At 43.2% G+C, this 22,645-nt stretch overlaps 1 protein-coding gene across 3 annotated transcripts in view; it reads left to right on the top strand.

Moving 5' to 3' along the window:
• Positions 1-22,645, top strand: part of NME7 (NME/NM23 family member 7) — a 162,298-nt gene that overhangs the window by 62,171 nt on the left and 77,482 nt on the right. For all 3 annotated transcript variants that reach the window (XM_048817436.2, XM_048817418.2, XM_075118677.1), the window contains 2 exons: positions 2,314-2,521; positions 11,309-11,414. In XM_048817436.2, the coding sequence (XP_048673393.2) occupies positions 2,314-2,521; positions 11,309-11,414 (314 nt within the window). The remainder of the gene's footprint in view (positions 1-2,313; positions 2,522-11,308; positions 11,415-22,645) is intronic.

The raw sequence follows: 22,645 nt of genomic DNA, 5'->3' as shown, positions 1-22,645 counted from the left end.
TCAGGGCCGGAGCAGGGTGAACACCCCGCTACAGTGCATAATGGATAAATGCTATTTGTTATTTACACATAGGCTTTATCTGATTAGCAAAGAAGGTGGGGTAGCTAATATATTCCTGAGTCTGGACCCAGGTTAACAGCTCTTATCACAGTGTAATTGGTTCAGGTCAACCCTAGTTAGGGCTTGTCTACGCTGCCACTTACAGCACTGAAACTTTCCTCGCTCGGGGTGTGAAAAAACACCCCTCTGAGCGACGCAAGTTTCAGCGCTGTAAAATGACAGTGTAGGTAGTGCCGGGAGCTATTCCCCTCACGGATGTGGGTTGGTTTTTTTTACAGCCACCTTTTTTACAGCCACTCTCTGCCGGGACTACACAGCCACGTTAAAGCGCTGCTGCAGCAGTGCTTTAAAGTCCACCGTGTAGACATGCTTATGTTTTTGGTCATGCAGAACAAGAAATTGCAACTGACAGAGAGCCAAGTGCAGCACTGTCATGAGGTTCCTGAGCATTGGGAATATAGAAATTGTCACCTAATTCTAGGAGCAGCAATCGGTTTCTGTAGGTGCAGGTTGTTTTCTTCTGTCCACTGTAGAGAAATGACCCTAGGAAATGTCAGACTATAGTATAGATTCTAGGAAAACAAAGAGTTGTCATTTTTTCTTGGCTGAACAAGTCTGCTTCAATAAGTTTATAAATGAACAAGAATTCTGTCCGCAGTGTTATTTTATGGATTGCTAAACTAGCAGCAGGCTGAGAAACTGTAAGCCCTCTATTCACTATGATGTACTCTGTCTGCCATCCAGCAAAACCTGATATCTGTTGTATGGGATTTTGCTACAGTAAGTGAACCAAAAAAGCATCCTCATGCTGATAAAATGTAAATTCTCATACCCAATTACATATAGCATTTTATTAGAGGTTTATTATAGTGTTGCATAAACTGGACTTTCAGATTTAATTGAAAAGATAGGTAGTTAATGAAAGTTTACTGAATAGCAGAGAAAAGTAGCTATTAACTTTTTGGGGATTAAATGTTAAGAATGTTAAATTTCATATTTTACGTATGTATTAATGTAAATGGATTGCACAGTAGTTTTTTAAAGAAATATGGAGCTTTTCAGAAATTATTTTTTGTCTGTCTGTATTTGTCTATAAGCCATAAAAAATATAACCATAACAATAACTGAATAAAAAAAACCTCGCACAACTTTTTCATTCATTGTGCAGCATCCAGCCTTCAAACTGAATGAGGTGGGTTGCTGCAGAGATGATAGTATGCGACTGTGAACTGAAAGCTATATCATGATGTATATGTTCAAGGGAGAAGAATTAAAGTTACATGTATTCAAACTTAACTTTGGGATTTCCTAGTTTTTGAGTCTTTAACCATGCATTCCTTATGTTTTCCTCACATCACCTTCTCTTTATTCAAATCTTCCCCCAATATCTGATGACTTCCATGATACCAAGAAATTGTGAGTTTGCAATATAAAAAAGCGACAAACAACTTTCTTTTCCCTGCTCTTATTTCCCAGTATATATTGACTTCTCAGTCTGTCTCTTTCAATGGAAAGACTGCAGCAGTCTGCAACGAAGGGATTGTCTTTATCTCTGTGGCTTGTACAGCACTGAGTGCATTGCCTGTGGTAAACAAATAAATTATAGTTATAAAATTACATACAGTATATTTTTGTCTTATCTTACTTTTTACCTTAATCACAGATGATTAGCAAGGCTAAGAGGGACCACTTTCACTAGAATTCAGTTTCCCATTTTAGTGAGGGGCAGAGATTAGAGTCCCCTCCATGTCTCACAGGGAAGAAGCACATGGTGGAGTGAATATTTTGAGGTAACACGCATTTTTGATGCAAGGCCTCTCTCAGATGTGAGGGAGCAGGTACAGGTTGAGTGTGTCCCCCTCTGTGAGAGAGAATCTAATTGTCAGGATAGCAAGTACTGGATAAGAGGATTTAGAGGTGTGTAGAGGTGGATGAAGGAGGCGGAGGTCTCCAATAGGAGTACTCATGTTGCTTTAATGAGGAAAAATTTACAGGCTGAGTAGAGTCTGTTAGAAGGACACCAATGTGTCACAAGGTGGAAGGAGCACAACTGGAAAGAAGGAATGGCTCACCAGTGGTCTTCTGCCTCCGCTGCCCCTGCCTTATCCCACCCAGTATTCCTCCAGAGCCTGTGGGCTGTGCTGTGGACTGTTATCCTTTCCTATGACACTAGTGAGAGTTGAGAACCAGTCCATAGATTTTTGTTGTTCTCTGTATAGTGAATTCCCTGCCTGTTCTATGTCTGTTTTGCAGTGAGCTTCTCCTATTTATTACAAGTGGTCCTGCTGTTGCCATGGAGATTTTAGGAGATGATGCCGTGTCTGAATGGAAGAAGTTACTGGGACCTGCAAACTCTGGCGTGGCTCGTTCTGATGCCCCGGGCAGCATTAGAGCAATGTTTGGAACAGATGGCATAAGAAATGCAGCTCATGGCCCTGACTCTTTTGCTTCTGCTGCTCAAGTAAGTTTTTTAATATATTTATTCATTATGTTCATTTGCTAAGCTGTATTTTTACTTAATCTAATGATCAGTCTGCAATCAGTACAGAAATCCCATTTATTTTTTTCATTTGAATTTAGTGCTGATTTGAATGTTCTACAGTGACACGTTTGTAGACAGAGTCTTTATCCACAGTGCAAATAGCAACTGTGCAAGCTATACTGCCTTTATACTTCCACACTGGCCTGGAGGGACTAATCTTGGAAAATTTGGCCAAGGACACTGAGGCTAACCCATCTGCCACATTCTGTACCACTTTCTGGCAGAATTCGATTATTATTTTTTTATAATTTCAGCAGATATTGATGTTTGTAAGATTTTTTTATTTTTATTATTATTATTTTATTACTTTAGATTTTTATCAATTTAAATGTTCGCAGGAAACTATGGGGAGGCAGCCAAGCAATTCTTTAATGACAGTAGACATTGAGGTTCAAAAGGTTAAAGCTTTATAAACTGTAAAAACTCAAATTTGTCATCATCACATGTCAAAATAGACCGTAAAATATCCTTAAATGAATTAATACCTGCTCTTGCTATTAATTCATTAGTCCATTTGTAACCAGCCTGATTCAAAAATCGAAATCGCTGGATTTGACCCATAAAGTCTTACTTTGCATATGTGTAAATTTTGATTATTATCAAAGAAAATATTTTTGTTGGTATGTGTGTATATACTAAAATCAACATTTGCCGATTAAAATGTAATCCTTTCAAGCCTATATATAATACAGATGCTTTAACTTTGAGTTAATTATATAGACTGCATGGCTAAGCAATGTAAATTCTAAAAAGCAAGGAAATAAGCAGCTAAATCATTCAACAGGCCAGCAACGTTCCACTCATCCCTTCCCAACCATAATTACTTCGTTTCCGCCGCCCACATATCTCAACCATCTTCCTGAACAATCAGCAAGCACCCTGGAATTCCAACCATGTTGAGTGCTTATAGTCCTGTGTTTTGATGGTTAATATGAGTAAGAGTGACTTTCATTGTACGTGGCTTTGGACTGGTGTGTGTAAGTGAGGTAAAATGTAATTTTGCAATCACTGTTTGCAATCTGTTTTTCTGTAATGCTTAGGAAAAGCCGCAGGATTTGGTGACCTCTTACAAATATTTACGTAGAAGTTAGAATTGAAATTTGTGAGTGCATGTTGGTATTACAGATGTGTGGTTGCATATTGATCAATATGAGTGTGTGCTGTGAAGTGAAATAAATGGGGTGTTTGAATGGCTTAACACAAACTGAAATACAGCAATAAACCGTGGCTGCACTATGTAGCTGAACAACCTTAACTCAAAGTTCACAAAGGTTTTGTGTGGAAATTTCCCGTGTTTTAATAAGCTTGTATCAATGTTAGCAGTTAATCATGTAGATGGCTCTTTCCCCTTTATATCCCCCACAGATACCCAGATTGTTACTCTTCTGTGCATATCCTGAATTGCCCCCAGGCTTCACCTTGCATAACCCTGCTCACCCTTAACCATCCCCACTGCCAGCTGCACCACATGCTCCCCCATACTTTGTTCCCTAACATGCCCCTCTTCATTCCTACCATGCTCAGCTTTTAAAAGTTTATGTGTGTCAACATTTCTGTATATACATATTGTTACATATTATCATTGGCAGATTAAACATTGCCATAGCTTAAAAATATTGATATGCATGTGTTAGTTGAAAGAAAAGGAGGACTTGTGGCACCTTAGAGACTAACAAATTTATTTGAGCATAAGCTTTCATGAGCTACAGCTCACTTCATCGGATGCATTCAGTGGAAAATACAGTGAGGATATTTATATACACAGAGAACGTCTGAGGAACGGCGGGGGGGGAGGGGGGGATCGTGTGGTGTGGTCTGGCTGAAAGCTGGAGGCATGTAGGTAGGCACAGCGGTCAGTAGGTTTCCGGTATAGGGTGGTGGCCATGTGACCTACGCTACCAGCACTCCCAGCTATCTTCGAGACACCACTGACTTCCTGAGGAAACTACAATCCATTGGTGGTCTTCCTGAAACCACCATCCTAGCCAATATGGAAGCCCTCTACACCAACATTCCACACAAAGATGGACTACAAGCCGTCAGGAACAGTATCCCGGATAATGTCACGGCAAACCTGGTGGCTGAACTTTGTGACTTTTGTCCTCACCCTTAACAATTTCACATTTGGGGACAATGTATACCTTCAAATCAGCGGCACTGCTATGGGTACCCGCATGGCCCCACAGTATGCCAACATTTTTATGGCTGATTTAGAACAACGCTTCCTCAGCTCTCGTCCCCTAATGCCCCTACTCTACTTGAGCTACATTGATAATATCATCATCATCTGGACCCATGGAAAAGAAGCCCTTGAGGAATTCCACCATGATTTCAACAGTTTCCATCCCACCATCAACCTCAGCCTGGACCAATCCACACAAGAGATCCACTTCCTGGACACTACAGTGCTAATAAGCGATGGTCACATAAACACCACCCTATACCGGAAACCTACTGACCGCTATGCTTACCTACATGCCACCAGCTTTCATCCAGACCACACCACACGATCCACTGTCTACAGCCAAGCTCTACGATACAACCGCATTTGCTCCAACCCCTCAAACAGAGACAAACACCTACAAGATCTCTATCAACTACAATACCCACCTACTGAAGTGAAGAAACAGATTGACAAAGCCAGAAGAGTACCCAGAAGTTACCTACTACAGGACAGGCCCAACAAAGAAAATAACAGAACGCCACTAAATATCACCTTCAGCCCACAACTAAAACCTCTCCAACACATCAAGGATCTACAACCTATCCTGAAGGATGACCCATCACTCTCACAGATCTTGGGAGACAGGCCAGTCCTTGCTTACAGATAGCCCCCCAACCTGAAGCAAATACTCACCAGCAACCACACACCACACAACAAAACCACTAACCCAGGAACCTGTCCTTGCAACAAAGCCCGTTGCCAACTGTGTCCCCATATCTATTCAGGGGACACCATCATAGGGCCTAATCACATAGCCATGCTATCAGAGGCTCGTTCACCTGCACATCTACCAACGTGATATATGCCATCATGTGCCAGCAATGCCCCTCTGCCATGTACATTGGCCAAACTGGACAGTCTCTCTATGTAAAAGAATAAATGGACACAAATCAGACGTCAAGAATTATAACATTCAAAAACCAGTCGGAGAACACTTCAATCTCTTTAGTCACTCGATTGCAGACCTAAAAGTGACAATTCTTCAACAAAAAAACTTCAAAACCAGACTCCAACGAGAGACTACTGAATTGGAATTAATTTGCAAACTGGATACCATTAACTTAGGCTTGAATAAAGTCTGGGCGTGGATGGGTCATTACACAAAGTAAAACTATTTCCCCATGTTTATCCCCGTTTCCCCTGCTACCCCCCCCCCCAGCTGTTCCTCAGACGTTCTTGTCAACTGCTGGAAATGGCCCACCTTGATTATCATTACAAAAGGTTTTTTTCCCCCACTCTCCTGGTGGTAATAGCTCACCTTACCTGATCACTTTCGTTACAGTGTGTCTGGTAACACCCATTTTTTCATGTTCTCTGTGTATATAAATCTCCCCACTGTATTTTCCACTGAATGCATCCGATGAAGTGAGCTGTAGCTCACAAAAGCTTATGCTCAAATAAATTTGTTTGTCTCTAAGGTGCCACAAGTCCTCCTTTTCTTTTTCCGGATACGGACTAACACGGCTGCTACTCTGAAACGTATTAGTTGAGTATAGGAGCATGGTGGTGGAGGCATGCTTAAGGAGCAGGGCTCTGACAAGTGACACGTTGGAAGCTCTGGGTGCTATGGGGGGGCAAGTGTATGAGGTGGGGTCTGAGTGGGAACTTGTGGAGGGACATGGGGAAAATCTGTGGGATAGTGGCACTGTAAGTGAGAGAGCGAGACTGTTGAGGGCACAGGGAAACTTGGGTTGCATATGATAGGTTTGGAGGAGAAGTGGAATTTGGGCTTGGAGGGGCCGAGGAAAGGGAGTAGTGAAGGTGCGTGTCATGTTCTGGGGTCCAATCCAGACCAGTCAGGGGTTGTGGCACCACCTGCCCTCTTACCCTGGGTGCCTTAAATGCTCTGCTGCTGTGGCTCTCAGCCTGGACGCCAGCAATCAGCAGACAAGCATTCACTGAGTATCTCTGTCTTAAGCAGCTGTGGTTCAGCAACTCGGATTTCAGCAACCTGCTTGTTATACCCCAGTCACACTCTGGTATCCACCAGCCATGGTTACTATTAACCAACTGACTCAACACACTCCCAGCCCCAAATTTTCCCCAAACTGTTTGGTCTGCAATGTCCAGCTCTTTCCTTGACCCATCAGAGGAATAAGAAGATTTGTTTGCTCCTCTAAGGAGACAGAGTTCACAGCTTATCACACTGTGATGGTTTAGATTAAAAGTAAAACAAGTTGATTTAAAACCCTATCTCCGTTTGTTAGTAAGTCCAGGTATGATGGAGAGAGCTGGAAATGGTTACAAGCAAATCAAAGTGAAAAACGCTTTCTAGAGGCTAAGACTTAAGAAACCTACCGTCTTGGTTCAAGGTCAGATTCTTACCACACTACCTTCCAGCAAGATGGCTGATCACCCTGTTGGTCAGGATCTCCCACAAAGACAAAGTGCTCAGCTCCTTTGTCGTCTTAGGTGAAAGATCACTTGGGGGTTCTTTGCCCCTCCCTTTTATTGAACTTTTGAAAATGAATCCTCCTTAAAGTTAATTGCTGTGAGGAAAAGGGTCATGGAGTCTGATGGAGAAGGTTCCTGACTGGTGTAATCTACAATGCAAACTGATCTGTTTCCTGCAATCTCTTCCCCCTGCCATGATGCTGAGTAGTTATCTTCTCCCCTTGTTGCTGTTAAAAGAAAAGGAGTACTTGTGGCACCTTAGAGACTAACGCCACAGGTACTCCTTTTCTTTTTGCGAATACAGACTAACATGGCTGCTACTCTGAAACCTTGATGCTGTTGTTTACCTCTTATGTAAATACATTCCCATTGTTTCTTAATCTACCTTGGAAGTACTTATAAGGTGGTGAAACCACATTCCTTTGTCTAGGGTGGGGGTAACTTCGATGCTGCCTGGCAAACACTTTAAGAACGTAACTTCCAATATGTTTATAATTTTGCATTAGTCCATCACGTATACACCACACAATAGTATTAATGATCAATATGTTGTTAGCTTTCTATTGATATCTTACATAACACTTTTTAGGCACAAAAAGAAAAGGAGTACTTGTGGCACCTGCAGTTTCCACGGTAAACATCTGATGAAGTGAGCTGTAGCTCACGAAAGCTCATGCTCAAATAAATTGGTTAGTCTCTAAGGTGCCACAAGTACTCCTTTTCTTTTTGCGAATACAGACTAACACGGCTGTTCCTCTGAAACCTGTTTTTAGGCACAGGTTACGATATTAGCAAGGTGGGTACACTGAACTGGTCAGGCCAGCTGAAACTCACTATCAGATACTAGTAAGCCCCTTGCCCTCTTGCGTTGAGATTCTGTTTGGGTCACAGTGGTTATTTGTGCTCATGGGTTGAGTCTGTAAGATTGAAAGATCCAGATGCCTTCACTTGGAAAGGTAAGAGTCAAAGTGTGGTCTGGTCTCCGCCTAAAAATTAGGTCAACCTAGCTATGTCACTTGGGGGTGTGAAAAATTCACACTCCTGAGAGACGTAGTTATGTCAACCTATGCCCTAGTGTAGACACCACTAGGTTGAGGGAAGAATTTATTACTGTGATGGCAAAACCCCTTCCGTCTCTGTAGCAAGTGTCTGTTATAATGGCATAGCTGCAGTTGTGCTGCTGTAGCCCTTGTACTGTAACTATAGCCTGTATTTCTGCTCTGGCATACTGCCAGCATAGCTGAATAGCAGCTTCTGAAGAAAAAGGCTATGGAAAAAAATATCTGTAGGGACAAGGTTCTTGGTTTTTAGAATTCCACATAGATTTAGTTTGGTATTCCTGTATCTGAAATGTTGGTTCTTTTAGTCATTTCTCTTACTGTTCTTTCAGGAATCTGTTTTGTATATTGCCAGTTACACGTGTTACACTTGTAAATATTTTATCTTATTTTGCTTTTTCCTGGTGTTTTGGGGACTACTTTGTTTATTTAAAGTTAACAGTAGTCAATGGCAACAGACCAGAATAGAATAGTCTTTGAAACATGCTCTTCATTATCTATAAAAGGATCCAGGAAGTTAACCCTTTGCCTCAGATAGGTGTAAATACTTAAAATAAGGGTACATTTGGTAGCAGCAAAAACAGAAGTAATTTCTTCTTTTCTATTGAAAGAGCCCCTAAATTGCATTGTTTAGCTCATTGTTTAGATAGGGATCACAAGTCATTACAGGGACAAGAGCGATGGAGTGGGAAAATCTAAGTTCAGCTTAATTCCTTCTGAAATGCAGTACTAAATAGCTGAGGCCTTGTCCACACTATGGGGGGAGATCGATCTAAGTTACGCAACTTCAGCTACGTGAATAACGTAGCTGAAGTCAATGTCTTAGATCTACTTACCCCAGGGTCCATACTACGTGATGTCGATGGGAGACGCTCTCCCGCTGACTCCTCTTGCGCTTCTCGTTCAGGTGGAGTACAGGAGTTGACAGGAGAGCAATCTGTGGTCGATTTAGCGGATCTTCACTAGACCCACTAAATTGACCACAATGCATCGATCATTGTGTGTCAATCCCCCGGTAACTGTAGACAAGCCCTCATAGGGAACTCAAGGAGATAAGCTTTACCCTGAGCCTGTTATACAAGGAAGAATCAGATGAATTTAGTGGTAACATCTCCAGGTTATTATTTCCTTTAAAAGGAAATTAATCAAATTCCCTTTTTTAAGTTGACTAATGCATCTTATTGGAGGCCATGTTCAGGGCGATTAGCTAATGTTCATTGGCAGGCTGTTCTGAGCACAATGAATGAATAGCATGGAAGGAAGGCATGGAGTTGGCGGTGAGCAAAGGAAACAAAAGGAGCAATTGGAAAATGCTGAGGGTCGGTCCTGGGGCCGGTTTTGTTCAATATCTTCATAAATGATCTGGAGGATGGTGTGGATTGCACTCTCAGCAAATTTGCGGATGATACTAAACTGGGAGGAGTGGTAGATACGCTGGAGGGGAGGGATAGGATACAGAAGGACCTAGACAAATTGGAGGATTGGGCCAAAAGAAATCTGATGAGGTTCAATAAGGATAAGTGCAGGGTCCTGCACTTAGGACGGAAGAACCCAATGCACAGCTACAGACTAGGGACCGAATGGCTAGGCAGCAGTTCTGCGGAAAAGGACCTAGGGGTGACAGTGGATGAGAAGCTGGATATGAGTCAGCAGTGTGCCCTTGTTGCCAAGAAGGCCAATGGCATTTTGGGATGTATAAGTAGGGGCATAGCGAGCAGATCGAGGGACGTGATCGTTCCCCTCTATTCGACATTGGTGAGGCCTCATCTGGAGTACTGTGTCCAGTTTTGGGCCCCACACTTCAAGAAGGATGTGGATAAATTGGAGAGAGTCCAGCGAAGGGCAACAAAAATGATTAGGGGTCTGGAACACATGAGTTATGAGGAGAGGCTGAGGGAGCTGGGATTGTTTAGCCTGCAGAAGAGAAGAATGAGGGGGGATTTGATAGCTGCTTTCAACTACCTGAAAGGGGGTTCCAAAGAGGATGGCTCTAGACTGTTCTCAATGGTATCAGATGACAGAACGAGGAGTAATGGTCTCAAGCTGCAGTGGGGGAGGTTTAGATTGGATATTAGGAAAAACTTTTTCACTAAGAGGGTGGTGAAACACTGGAATGCGTTACCTAGGGAGGTGGTAGAATCTCCTTCCTTAGAGGTTTTTAAGGTCAGGCTTGACAAAGCCCTGGCTGGGATGATTTAACTGGGAATTGGTCCTGCTTTGAGCAGGGGGTTGGACTAGATGACCTTCTGGGGTCCCTTCCAACCCTTATATTCTATGATTCTATGATTCTAAAAGAGGCTTGATCAGAATGTGTGCGCAACATGTCAGGTTCGTAGGGCACTGCATTTTGGTGCAGAGCTATTCTACTTACTCACCCTGGCAGCCAGAACAGATGGGTCTCATTAACCCACATTCAGGAACATAAAAGGTAGTGTCTTTAAGGCAAGAAAAGGGTTTACAGAAGGCAGACAAGAAGTTCAGGCTAAAGTTTGTTGTTTATTTGTTTAAGGATAATCCCAAAATGAGTGGGAAGGAGGTCTGTTTGGACTCTAGCCTTATGTCTGTGTGTGCCGTATTGAGAACTGAGTGGGGATTCCAACCATTCCCACAGGCAAAGGGATGGAATGTGGGAGGAGGGGGTCTGAGATCAGAGATATAAATAAGGGAGAGGATTTGTGGAGTAATTTTTGTGGTGGGAGTGAAAAAGCTTGACCTGAAGGCAGAAAACTAGGAAGAGACGATTTTGGGAGAGGACATTATGGCAGCAACATTTTGAACAGACTGAATGCGAATAGATGGAAGTGGGAAAGTGAAGAAGAAATGCTTACAGCCGCCAATGTGGGAGATACAATGATTAGCCATGCCCTGGGTATCAATGATGCTAGAGAGAGAAGTATAAATATAGGTGTTCTTATAGCACTATCTAAGTAAATGAGGCTGTGGATATCCCTGAACAATACTGTGTGTGCTAAAGATCTGAGACGTGCAACTGTGTAACACTAAAATATTTTCAATTTCAATTACACCCAGGAACTGGAGTTGTTCTTTCCCTCAAGTGGAGGCCGTGGTCCAGCCAATAGTGCAAAATTTACAGACTGTACTTGTTGCATTATTAAGCCTCATGCTGTTAATGAAGGTGAGTAATGTGGGCCTGATCACACTGACATTACTAATTTGGTAGAATAAAAGTTTGCAGGGTCAGGGTGTGTGTTTCACTACTGACTCAAAAGTGCTGTATAGCACAATCGTGGCCTTTTAGATGGTTTACTGCTGTGATTTCCATCCTCAAAAAGCAAATTATGTACATTGTTTGGATAAATTATATTTCAGAATAAGGAAAACAAAAACCAAATACAAATCTTAATGAAAGAGTGTCACTCATTCTGTAATAGCCATCTCAAATTGCCTCAAAGTCTTCATCTGAGGAGAAGGGTGCATTACACAGGAAACAGACTTATAATATTTCTCCTATGTCTACTTGACATAACTATGGTATATGTAGTTTACAGTTCTTCCACTGTTTGTATTTTATACTTTAATGGCAGTAGTTATGAAATATGAATCCTATGGCAGAAGATATAGCCCCTGTTGAACAAAACATACTTTATATTGTTCTTTGTAGCTCTTTGTAGCTTTGTAGCTCTTTGTGCCATCTGTGTTAGGGAATGCTATGTCCTTTCATCATATTCTTATTAGAAAAGCTTGATGTCCACACATAACCACAGATAGACAATTCCATAACATTCCCTAGCCTTCAGATGCAGGAGCAATGTTTATAGTATAATAATGCAGTGTTTTGGCTCTAAGGCCTATGTATGAAGAACTAATATGTGGGATATAGCAGAGATTTTCCCCAAGCAGTCTGCAGGGCACTGCAGTGTTTTAGGTAGCTCCTTTGTGAAAGCTGAAAGACAGAGGAGGGGGCAGTAGTGGTCTCCAGGTCTCACTCAAGTGGGATAGCTGGAGAGCTTGCTGCAAACAATGGCTTTCCCAAGAAAAGATCTTGAACTTGCTGCTGCTAACTTCTTGCCCTTTATCTCTGTGAGGCCTTGCATAACATTTGCTATTGAAAGCTTTGCTGTGCAGCCAAGACAGAGCAATTTGGCACCAGCAGCAGCCTGGGCTTTGATCATAGATAAGTTGGCACATTTACTATGGTAAATGTTTCGATGATGGCGAATAAAGTACATGGGAAAATTGTCAGACATCTGAAATTGAGTTTGAAATTACAAAATGAAGGGCCTGAACTGGGCTTTTTTAACTTTCATGCACAACTGTTATTTCCTAAAGTCATTCAAAACTATCTTTTAATGAGACATCAGGAGTCCCTTTCCAGCCCTCTTTTGAGTTGCTGTATCTCTTTCATAAATCTCCGCCCAGGTCCTTTTGCCCAGTTTCTTAGTCTCCATCCAGGCCTTTCTCTGTCGCTACTGGACAAATCTTGCCCCCATTTTCACCAATGTACAGGGCTCCATAAGCACTAGAATTGGGGTGGTTCCACTGGGTGTGGGTGGCAGGGAGGTATTTTGGGGTTGTACAGGATGAGTATGCACTTTAGTGTGAGTTGGAACCCACCTTTGCAGCCTGAAAGATACAAGGATTAGGCTACGGTTGAGCCAGAAGATCCATTCAACTTCTTTAGTCCTTTCCTTCCCATCATGAATGGTTGGTAAGGCAGACGCATAGCTGCTACACAGCTAAATTGAACAGCCTAAGAATATCTTCTCTGTGACTTCTCACCCATCCCTATGCCCTGGATTAGATAAATGGAATTACTTGATTTTAGACCAGGAAAACATATGAAAATGGTGGGATTTAATAACTATCTCCTTTGTAGCCTACTTAGGCTTTCCATTTCCTCTCTGTTCTCTCCTGTGTCATTTAGTGGTGCAAAAACCATAGATACTACAACCTAGAAAGTCATGAGATTTTGGAGGCAGGTTTGGGAAACCATCCAGAAGTTTAGGATTAGGCAGAAGTTTGGACACGGCGGAGGGATGAGTTGCTCGTGCCATGGCGGAGCCACCTTATACATTGAGTTTGGAATAGCTGAGCCAAAGCAACTCTGCTTCCGTTGTGCAGCCTGAGAAGGAAGGAATCTTTCCTCACATGGCCCACGGGAACTCGCCCGTGCTCAGTCCACTTAACTGGGCCCGTAGATGACTCGTGCCTCCTGATAGTGGGGGGCACAATCTAAAGAGGAGGACATGTGACCGCCCCACATGTCTCTGCGCAACGACCCCCTGCACCCAGCCTGGGGCCACCGCACCTGTTACCTCTGGGGGGAGGTGCCCTGTCCTTCTCCTGCTGTGCCTCCACAATGGCACGTGCGGCTGCTTTCCTCTAGCAATTGGGCCTGGGCAGGGAATGAGACAGAGCCACTTCTCACACGCTGAAGCTGGCTGCTCTGGGTCGTTGACTCTGTGAGGTGCATTGGCTCCCTGAGAGAGAGCCCAGCTGGAGAGGTGGCGGCAATGGGCTTCCCCCTGTCCAGGTCCTGCTGCCAGACTTAGTGGCCAAGCGAGCCGCAGTCCCTTCTCCCATCAGCATGTTTCCAGCTTCCTCGGTCCCTGTTCCTGGCAGCTGGGCTCAGATGGGGGGGGGGGTGGCCCGCCACCACCACCTCCCCAGCCAGGCTGTCTCTCAGGCAGCTGCAGCGCTGCACAGATTGGCGACCTGAAGCAGCCAGCTGGTCCAGCTGGTCCTGCCCCTTCTGCTCCCCACCTGGGCCTAGCTGTCAGGGGGAAGGCGCAGTGGGAGAAGGACAGAGTCAAGCAGAAATCTCAGGAGTGGGGGGAGGGCATTTGACCCTGCATGCTCCCCTATGTGTTGCTTATGACTGGTCCTGTGCCAGGCTGGACCCCCTGGGATGTCACCTGATGTGCTGGGACACCACTGAGTCAGACTATTCTGCCAGCCTGGGCCCCCTTTTACCTGGTCTGGCTGGGCTAGGCTCCCCAGCCTTTTCCAGCCAAGCACACAGGCAGGGCCACCCCCAGCTGCACAGAGAGACAGAGATCCACTCTGAGAAGGCTCATCTTAACGAGCTTGCCACAGCACACAGATGTCCACCCCCTTTAGAGTAGAAGCCCAAAATTATATGAAATTTGCCTCGTCACTCGATGTGGAGGAGAGTATGCACAACTTCTCCCTCCCCCCACACTCCTCATTAGAAATCACATCAACTGGGTTATACTGTAAATCAGAAATAAATGTATTAACTATTACAGGTGTATTTTAAGTAGTTAAGGAGGTAGAAGACAGAACAAGGCAGATTACTAAGAACATAAAACAGAGCATGCAAACTACACTTAATACATTAAAGAAACTGGTAACATGAAAGTTCTCACCCTAAATGTTGTTCTAATAATCTTCTTCACAGGCCAGATGCTCCTTCTAATGTGGGTCCAGTTCTTTCCCCCAGTTCAGTCTTAGTTGTTTCTAACAGTCATCTTGGGTGGGGTAGCGGGGGGAGAATTGATGGCTTGGATTGCCTCACTCCCCACCCTTAAATAGGATTTGCATAAGGCGGGAGTCCTTTGTTTCATAGTTTGACTCCCCCCCACCACAGCTTCTCATGGAAAAGTACAGAATTCAAGATGGGTTTCAGTATCAGGTGACATGGTCACATACCTCTATAGGGCCCCGTAGCCATTCTTCACAGGCTGACGCACAAGTTTACAGGAAGACTAAGCTCTTTTACAATCCATTGTCTCTTGCCGCTGGGCCATCAGTACTGTCGGGCTTTTTCATTGTTGTACCTGAAGTGTAAGCAGGGGGCATCACTCAAAGTAATATAGTTGAAATATAGATACAGAGTAAATATTCCTAACTTCAGATACAGAAATGATACAGGCATACAATTGGATTATCACATTCAATAAATCATAACCTTTCCAATGATATCTCACAAGACCTATCTTGCATAAAGTATATCTGAGTTATGTCCTATTCATATCATATCATATATAAGCATATTTTCATAAAGAATATGGAATGACATGTCAGAGACCAAATCACTGGGGAGCAGATTTAATTCTTCTAGGCCTGTCCTTTTATAGGCCTCCTTCCCCCTCCTCATGCAACCTTTCTTAGACACTTTCTAGTCTTGTCTCTTTTCAAATAATACCAATATCACAGTGGCATCTCAGTTACCTTATATGCACAGGTACAGTGTTTTGTATTACCTTGTATCCTGTGATGAAAGAGCCTATTGTAAAGGGCTATGTGCCAGCACTAACGTTGCTATTGGGAGCCTTAACTCTGACTTCCCTGACTTCTTTTTGCAATTAAGCTCTCAGCTTGAAAGTTGCGTGAACTTAGCCTTTGGTTCCTAATAATTTTGCCGCTGTTAGATTAGCACGTTATCATGCTTTGTGATCTTCACCATCCCTTCAGTGTCTAAACATTTCCCCACTCACACTGTCACAGCAATGGGCTGGGAGAAGAGGGGGTAAGCAAACCACTGAAAGGGTTACTAGCAGGGCCGTCCCTACCCATACACAAAGTATGCAGCTGTGTAGGGCACCAGGAAATTTGGGGCACCAAATTTCCTGGTGCCTTACACAGCTGCATGATGCTCTAGCCTCTGCTCCGCCCCAGCCCCGCCCCCACTCCAGCCAGCCCTTCCCCTGAGGACTGCAGCAGGGGTCAGGCTCCCTGCACTCACCGGCGGGGGTAAGTAGAGCGACCCGGCCCCAGCCTGCTCCGCTCCCCTGGCTCCCAACTGCGCCGCCACTCCCCAAGCCTGGGAGCCAAGCAGGCTGGGGCCGGATCACTCCACTTCCCACAGGAAGTGGCCAGCCCCCCCACGGAGGTCTGGGGCCCCACACAGACCCCCTCCCTTCCCATGGGGTATCAGAGCAGCAGAAGCTTTCAGACAGCAGTGAAAGATTGGATTTTGAGTTGTACAAGTTTTTAATCTAGAGCAACTAAAAATAAACCTTTTCAGTTTCCAGGCTTTGAACATGATTATCTAATTTCCATTAACATAATCAGCTCATTACATGTGTATAATTATGTGCAGTTGTACTAAAACACTTAAGTGCTTGAGCTTACAGAGAGCTTTCCATCTTCCCTTCCCCCGCGATCTTTGACTGAATTTATGATTTAAGATACGCTTTCTGATCCTATTTCCAATTGATTTTTTTTCTGCAGACTCCATATCATGATAGATCATTGCAGAAAAATGGCACACTTAGCCCTGTGCTGGAAGACACAGCCTAGTTTAACCATGACTGAGCCAAGGAGCTTTTCTGTGAGCTAAGTGGCTATCCGAGTCCTGAATCTAATCTCTAGTTTGCACCCAGTTAATTTTAGGACATAGTCCTTTTTTAAAAGCGGACTCTGATTACGGTAGATCATTTATAGGGCTCCTATCCAATGACAAAGCAGTGGAAAATCACTGTTGCTTTTATCTCCGGACTCTCTGATCCACTCCTGACTGGAATAAAGAAACATCTGTTGCTAGGCAGCCAAAGCACCAGAACTTAGCAACAGTAGTACCTGCAGCAGAAACATGACGCAGTGATCAAAGGCATGTGATATTAGTGCGAGTGAGAGCTCTGTAAATGTCTGCCAGGATGCAGAGAAACGCTAGGGGCCAGATAAAGGGATGACTGGGAGCTAGCTGAAGTTTAACTTCAGCCGGCAAGAGTGATAGAAACATATCACACTTGGAGTGGGGGCTAGAGATGTGGGTTTGGGGGATAGTATCATGATCCACAAAAGGATGAGTGTATCATGACATGTCTTTTAAAAAAGCAAAATACTCACTAGTTTCAGTCTACTGTCAGCAGAATACTCTGCCTAATATAGGATCAGAGCTCAGGTCCCTGGGCTCCCAGTTTGGGAGTGCCTTGAAGGCAGTGTATTCTGGCCTTGGAGGACAGAGACTGCCTTGCATCATTCTAGCAACCCCCTACCCCTGGCTGAAGCAAAGAACTGCTTTGGCTAATGGGGTGAACTGGAGGGTTGGAAGGACCATCACCATGATTCAGTGTTTTGAGAGAGATGGTGAGGTGTTGGTGGTGTGTTTGGATTCTGCAGAGGGCTTATAGAAACATCCCACTTTCTCCTCATAGAAGTGAGGCTAGAGGAAGGACAGAGTACATGGTGGCTTTCTAGGAAGCTATGTTGTTTATGTAATTGTGCCAGCATAGGAAATAGCCATTTCAATGGGGCAATAGGGATTCCGAGAGATTCACCATCCTCTAAAGTCCCAAAGATTTCTCCATTCTTTTAAAATATGTCCTCCCTTCTCCCCAGGCCGCCTCTTCAGCCAGACGGATGGTAATTAGTATAAATTCTTCAATCTCCTGGTTAGGATTATGGGGCACTGTTTAACGATAAGGTGTTTCTTGCATGTGTCTTTCCCCTGTCTCTACTCTATGCTTGGAGCCTCTGCCAGTTCAGGCATGAGAGAAAAAGTGACAAACACTAGCTCAAGTTTCTCCTGCTCAGAAGTTCCCCAGTGTCATGAGATATTAGTGTGGTCCTGACAAAGCTGATGAAAGTTCCTTTTGAGCCACTGGATTTCCTGAGTGAGCTCAGATTTCTTATATGGAAGATCATTTCCTGGTGGCAGTTTTTTATTGTATAGAGTAAGTTTCAGGTTCCACCTTCTACCAAATTTTACAAAGATAAGATAGTGCCACAGGCTTGGCCAAGTTTCATTCCAAAAGTAGTGGCAGTTTTCCACCTTAATACAATACGTGTTCTGCCAATGCTTTTTCTCGTGCCTCATGGCCATTCCTTTTCTTCACACTTCATGTGGAAAGGCTTTCATCTGGAAGGGATTAAAGCTCTTTAGAGGCTATCTCCTCTCTGAAGCCAAAGTGGGTCCCTCTAGTTCTGACTTGACACACATTGGCAGGAGATAGTATGTGGGAAGATTCACTATTACTGGCCATGCTGTACTTCAACAGTGATGAAAGAGCCCTTCAGTTTTCACGGTTGTTGATGCATCAGCTTTTATCTACACACTGGAAAATTAAAAATGAAAAGTTCATGAAGATAAGAGACCAAATTTGTACAATGTCTTCTGTAGTTAAAGAACAAGTTATTAAGAAATACAGAATTTAATCAGGAGTCAGTCAGGGCTAAGAAGCAAGGGAAAAATATTGTGTTGAAAATACTTCCTCTGTTCTATGGAATGGTACACAAACAACAATTTGTGTAGGGATCCACCAGGGAGTTTGTTAGACAGAACTGTGGCAGTGTCGGGAAGTAACATTAATCACCATTTAAGTAGAGGCAAAGACAATTGGGATCAAAGCCTGGAAATGTTGCATAAATGATAGATATGTCATGATGTTCCAGGAACAGAACTGGATGAAAATACATGGCCAAGTTCTTTAAAGAATTGTTAAATTTGATTATGATTGCAGGAAAGTTGTATTATTAATACTTAGTGGATGTTAAAAGTAAATGCAATCTCCTAGGCACTTTCCAAATGTCCAGGAAGGATGGTCCTTGATTCAAGAAGCTCTCAAGCTAAGCATGGATAGAATAGATAAAGGTTAGGGGCGAAGAGCAAATAAGTCCCAGTAGAAAAATCAATTAATGCCCCCCAACTAAGAGCTTTGGTTTTTGTAGTGCCATGATATCTACTTTCAAGGAAGTATATAGTCTTGAACCTTGGCCAAAAAGGTGTAACAGCAGCACCTAAGCCAGTGCAATCAGTAAAAAGCAGGAATGTTGCTTTTCTGAATGGGGTGGGGTGGGGGAGTGAATTGAAAGATCAGGGTTTTATAGCTACTGTAACTTAGCCATATTTCTAATAGGAATAGTGCCTTGTATATTACTGTATAATAGAGTAGACTTGAATTTTTTTCATGTATTTTGTGAAATGTAGCCTAGTTATATTTTGCTATAGGAACCAGAATTTGGAATTTTCTTACTGTCCTTGTTACAGAATCTTATGCTTACTATTTCATAAACACAATATTTTTAATCTAACTTCTTTGCAAAGGGACAAGAAAAAAAAAGATAGTGAGAAAATAAAAACTTAAATTTGGTGGTTAAAATGTTGCTGGTGTATTTTATTTGACTATGTAAGTCAATTCAAGTTTTGCATGCTCTGGGCTGGTCTATACTAACACTAAGTCAACCTAAGTTACGCTACTTCAGTAAATTATGTAACTGAAGTCAGTGTAATTTAGGTTGACTTATAGTGGTGTCTACACCACGCTGTGTCGATGATTGACGATCTCCTGTCAACATAGTTTCAACCTCTCGGGGAGGTGGAGTACAGACATCAATGGGAGTGCTCATCCATCAGCTTAGCGTGTCTTCACCAGACCTGCTAAATCGACACCGCTGCATTGATCGCAGCAGTGCCAATTTAGCCAGTAGTGTAGACATGGCCTCAGATTCCAAGGCCAGAGGGAACCACTTGGGCAATGCTTCAGACTGCAGTGTCTAACAGGCACCAAGGAGAAACCCCTGCCCCCTTTTAGTCAAACCATGGCTCCATTGAAGTCAATGGTGTTTTGTCTTTGACTTCTTTGGGGTGAGGATTTCAGCCCAGAACTTTAAACCCAGAAATGCCAAGAGTTTAGAAAATCATTCAATCATACAAATGTACGACTGGAAGGGACTTTGACAGGTCATCTAGTCCAGTCCCCTGCATGAAGGCAGGACTAAGTATTGTCTACACCAGTATGTCTCAACCTTTCCAGACTACTGTACCCCTGTCAATAGTCTGATTTGTCTTGTGTTCCCACAAGTTTCTCCTCACTTCAAAACTTACAAAATCAGACATAAAAATACAAAAGTGTCACAGCACAAATTACTGAAAAAATGCTTGTTTTCTCATTTTTACCATATAATTGTAAAATAAATCAATTGGAATATAAATATTGTACTTACATTTCAGTATATAGAGCGGTATAAATAAATCATTGCCTATGAAACTTTAGTTTGCTAGTGCTTTTTATGTAGCCTGTTGTAAAACCAGGCAAATATCTAGAGGAGTTGATTTTCCCCCTGGAAGACCTCTGAGTACCCCCAGGGGTACACTTATCCCTGGTTGAGAACTACTGGTCTATACCATCCTTGACAAGTGTTTGTTCAGCCTGTTCTTAAAAGCCTCCAGTGATTGAGATTCCACAATCTCCCTACATAATTTGTTCTAGTACTTACCTACCCTGATGGTTAGGAATTTTTCCCTCATGTCTGACCTAAATCTCTCTTTCTGCAATTTAAGCCCATTGCTTCTTGTCCTGTCCTCAGTGGTTAAGGAGAACAGTTTATCACTGCGACGGGTTTCCACGGGGTGCAACTTGGAACTGGGGTGCCACTAAGCCCTCGGTCTGTCTAGCCTGGGCTCCCTCTCACACTGTGCTACTGTGACAAGCTGCAAAGCCCTCTAAGCTTTCACTTTCAGCAGCATTCACACAGGCACAGACACACCCAGCTGCAATTATGTGCAGGCTTTGGCCCGCCACTGCATGAACCAACAAGGAATGCTTAACCGGTGGGGGATAAGCTTCTCCTAAAGCCTATTTTTTTTCCTAATAGTCCATAACCTTGAATAGGCCCTACACAGCCCACCATCTAGACTGGAAGCATTTTGTCTCGTGGGTGTCACCCAGGTGTGACTACATGTGAAATACAGATACATAGTCAATATTCATAAATTCAGATAAAAAAAGATGCACGCATACAAATAGGATCATCATATTCAGCAAATCATAACTTTTCCAATGACACCTCACATGACCCATGTTGTACAAAATGCATCATCATTATGCCATAACTATATCATCATAATATTACTATGAAAAATATGGGGTGCAGTGTCACAATCACCTTCCTCTTTATAACAACCTTTTACATACGTAAAGATTGTTGTCATGTCCCCCCTTAGTCTTCTCTTCTCCAGACTAAACAAACCCAATTTTTTTTCAGTCTTTCTTTGTAGGTCATGTTTTCTAGACCTCTACTCATTTTTCTTGTTCTCCTCTGGAACTTCTCCAGTATGTCCACGTCTTATATGAAGTGTGCTGCTCAGAACTGGACAGTATTCCAGCTGAGGTCTTATCAGTACTCTGTAGAGCGGAAGAATTACTTCTTGTGCCTTGCTTACAACACTCCTGCTAATACATCCCAGAATTATGTTTGCTTTTTTCTTAATGGTATCTCATTTTTGACTCCTTTTTAGTATGTGATCCTCTGTAACCCCCAGATCCTTTTCTGCAGTACTTCTTTCTTGGCAGTCACTTACCATTTTGTATTTGTGCAATTGATTATTCCTTCCTATGTGTAGTATCTTGCATTAATCCTTATTGAATTTCAGCCTATTAATTTCAGACCATTTCTCCAGTTTGTCAAGATCATTTTGAATTCTAACCCTGTTCTCCAAACCACTTGCTACCCCCTCCCAGCTTGGTATCATCTGCAAACTTTATAAGTGTACTCTCTAGATCAGTGGTTCTCCACTAGAGGTCCGGGGCCCACTGGGGGACCGCAAGCAGGTTTTAGGGGGTCCGCCAAGCAGGGCTGGCATTAGACCTGTTTGGGCCCAGGGCAGAAAGCCAAAGCCCCCACAACCTGGGGCTGAAGCCCGGAGCTCTAAGTCCCGCCACCCAGCCGAAGCTGAAGCCTGAGCAACTTAGCTTCGTAGTACCCCCTGTGGCATTGCCCTGCTTCCTACCCCCTAACGCTGGCCCTGGCTTTTATATGGAGAAAAACAGTTGTTGTGGCACAGGTGGGCTGTGGAGTTTTTATAGCTTGTTGGGGCGGGCCTCAGAAAGAAAAAGATTGAAAACCCCTGCTCTACACCATTATCTAAATATTTAATGAAGATATTGAACAAAACTCGATAGATCATCAAACCAGCTAGTTTCCTGATGGAACTAGGGATTTCATGGGACCTATCCAAATGAATGGCTTGAATAAGGGGTGAATCTACAGGGGTGAAAGCCATAGAGTAGTGAAGGCTCTAAAGGACTATCTGAAGTTTGAGTGGGAAGCCACATAGAGCCGAGCTCCCATACTTATATCAGATTTTGTTCTTTTAAAAAAAAAAAAAAGAGGAAAAGAGCAGGAAATTCTTGTTTGTTTCCTTTATTAATTAACCCCTGTCCTTTGTCTGTGTGCATAACAATAGGTCTTTTATAGCATGATTATACAACGCTGGGCACGGGAATGATGTGGATCACTTGCTAAACTGTGTGGAAGAAAGCAATATACATTTTAATCTGACTAAATGTAAAGTGATGTGTAGGCTGTATTAACAGGACTGGGACCCTATCCTGGGAAGCAGTGACTCTGAAAAAGATTTGGCATCATGCTTGATAATCAGCTGACATGAGCTCTCAGTGTGATGGTGTGGCCAAAGAGATAATGCAATCTTTGGATGTA

Source organism: Caretta caretta, chromosome 1, assembly GCF_965140235.1.
Source record: "Caretta caretta isolate rCarCar2 chromosome 1, rCarCar1.hap1, whole genome shotgun sequence".
In the NCBI taxonomy this organism is placed as follows: Eukaryota; Metazoa; Chordata; order Testudines; family Cheloniidae; genus Caretta; species Caretta caretta.
Note: the sequence above shows the minus strand (reverse complement) of the source record. Positions and strands in the feature narration are given on the sequence as shown.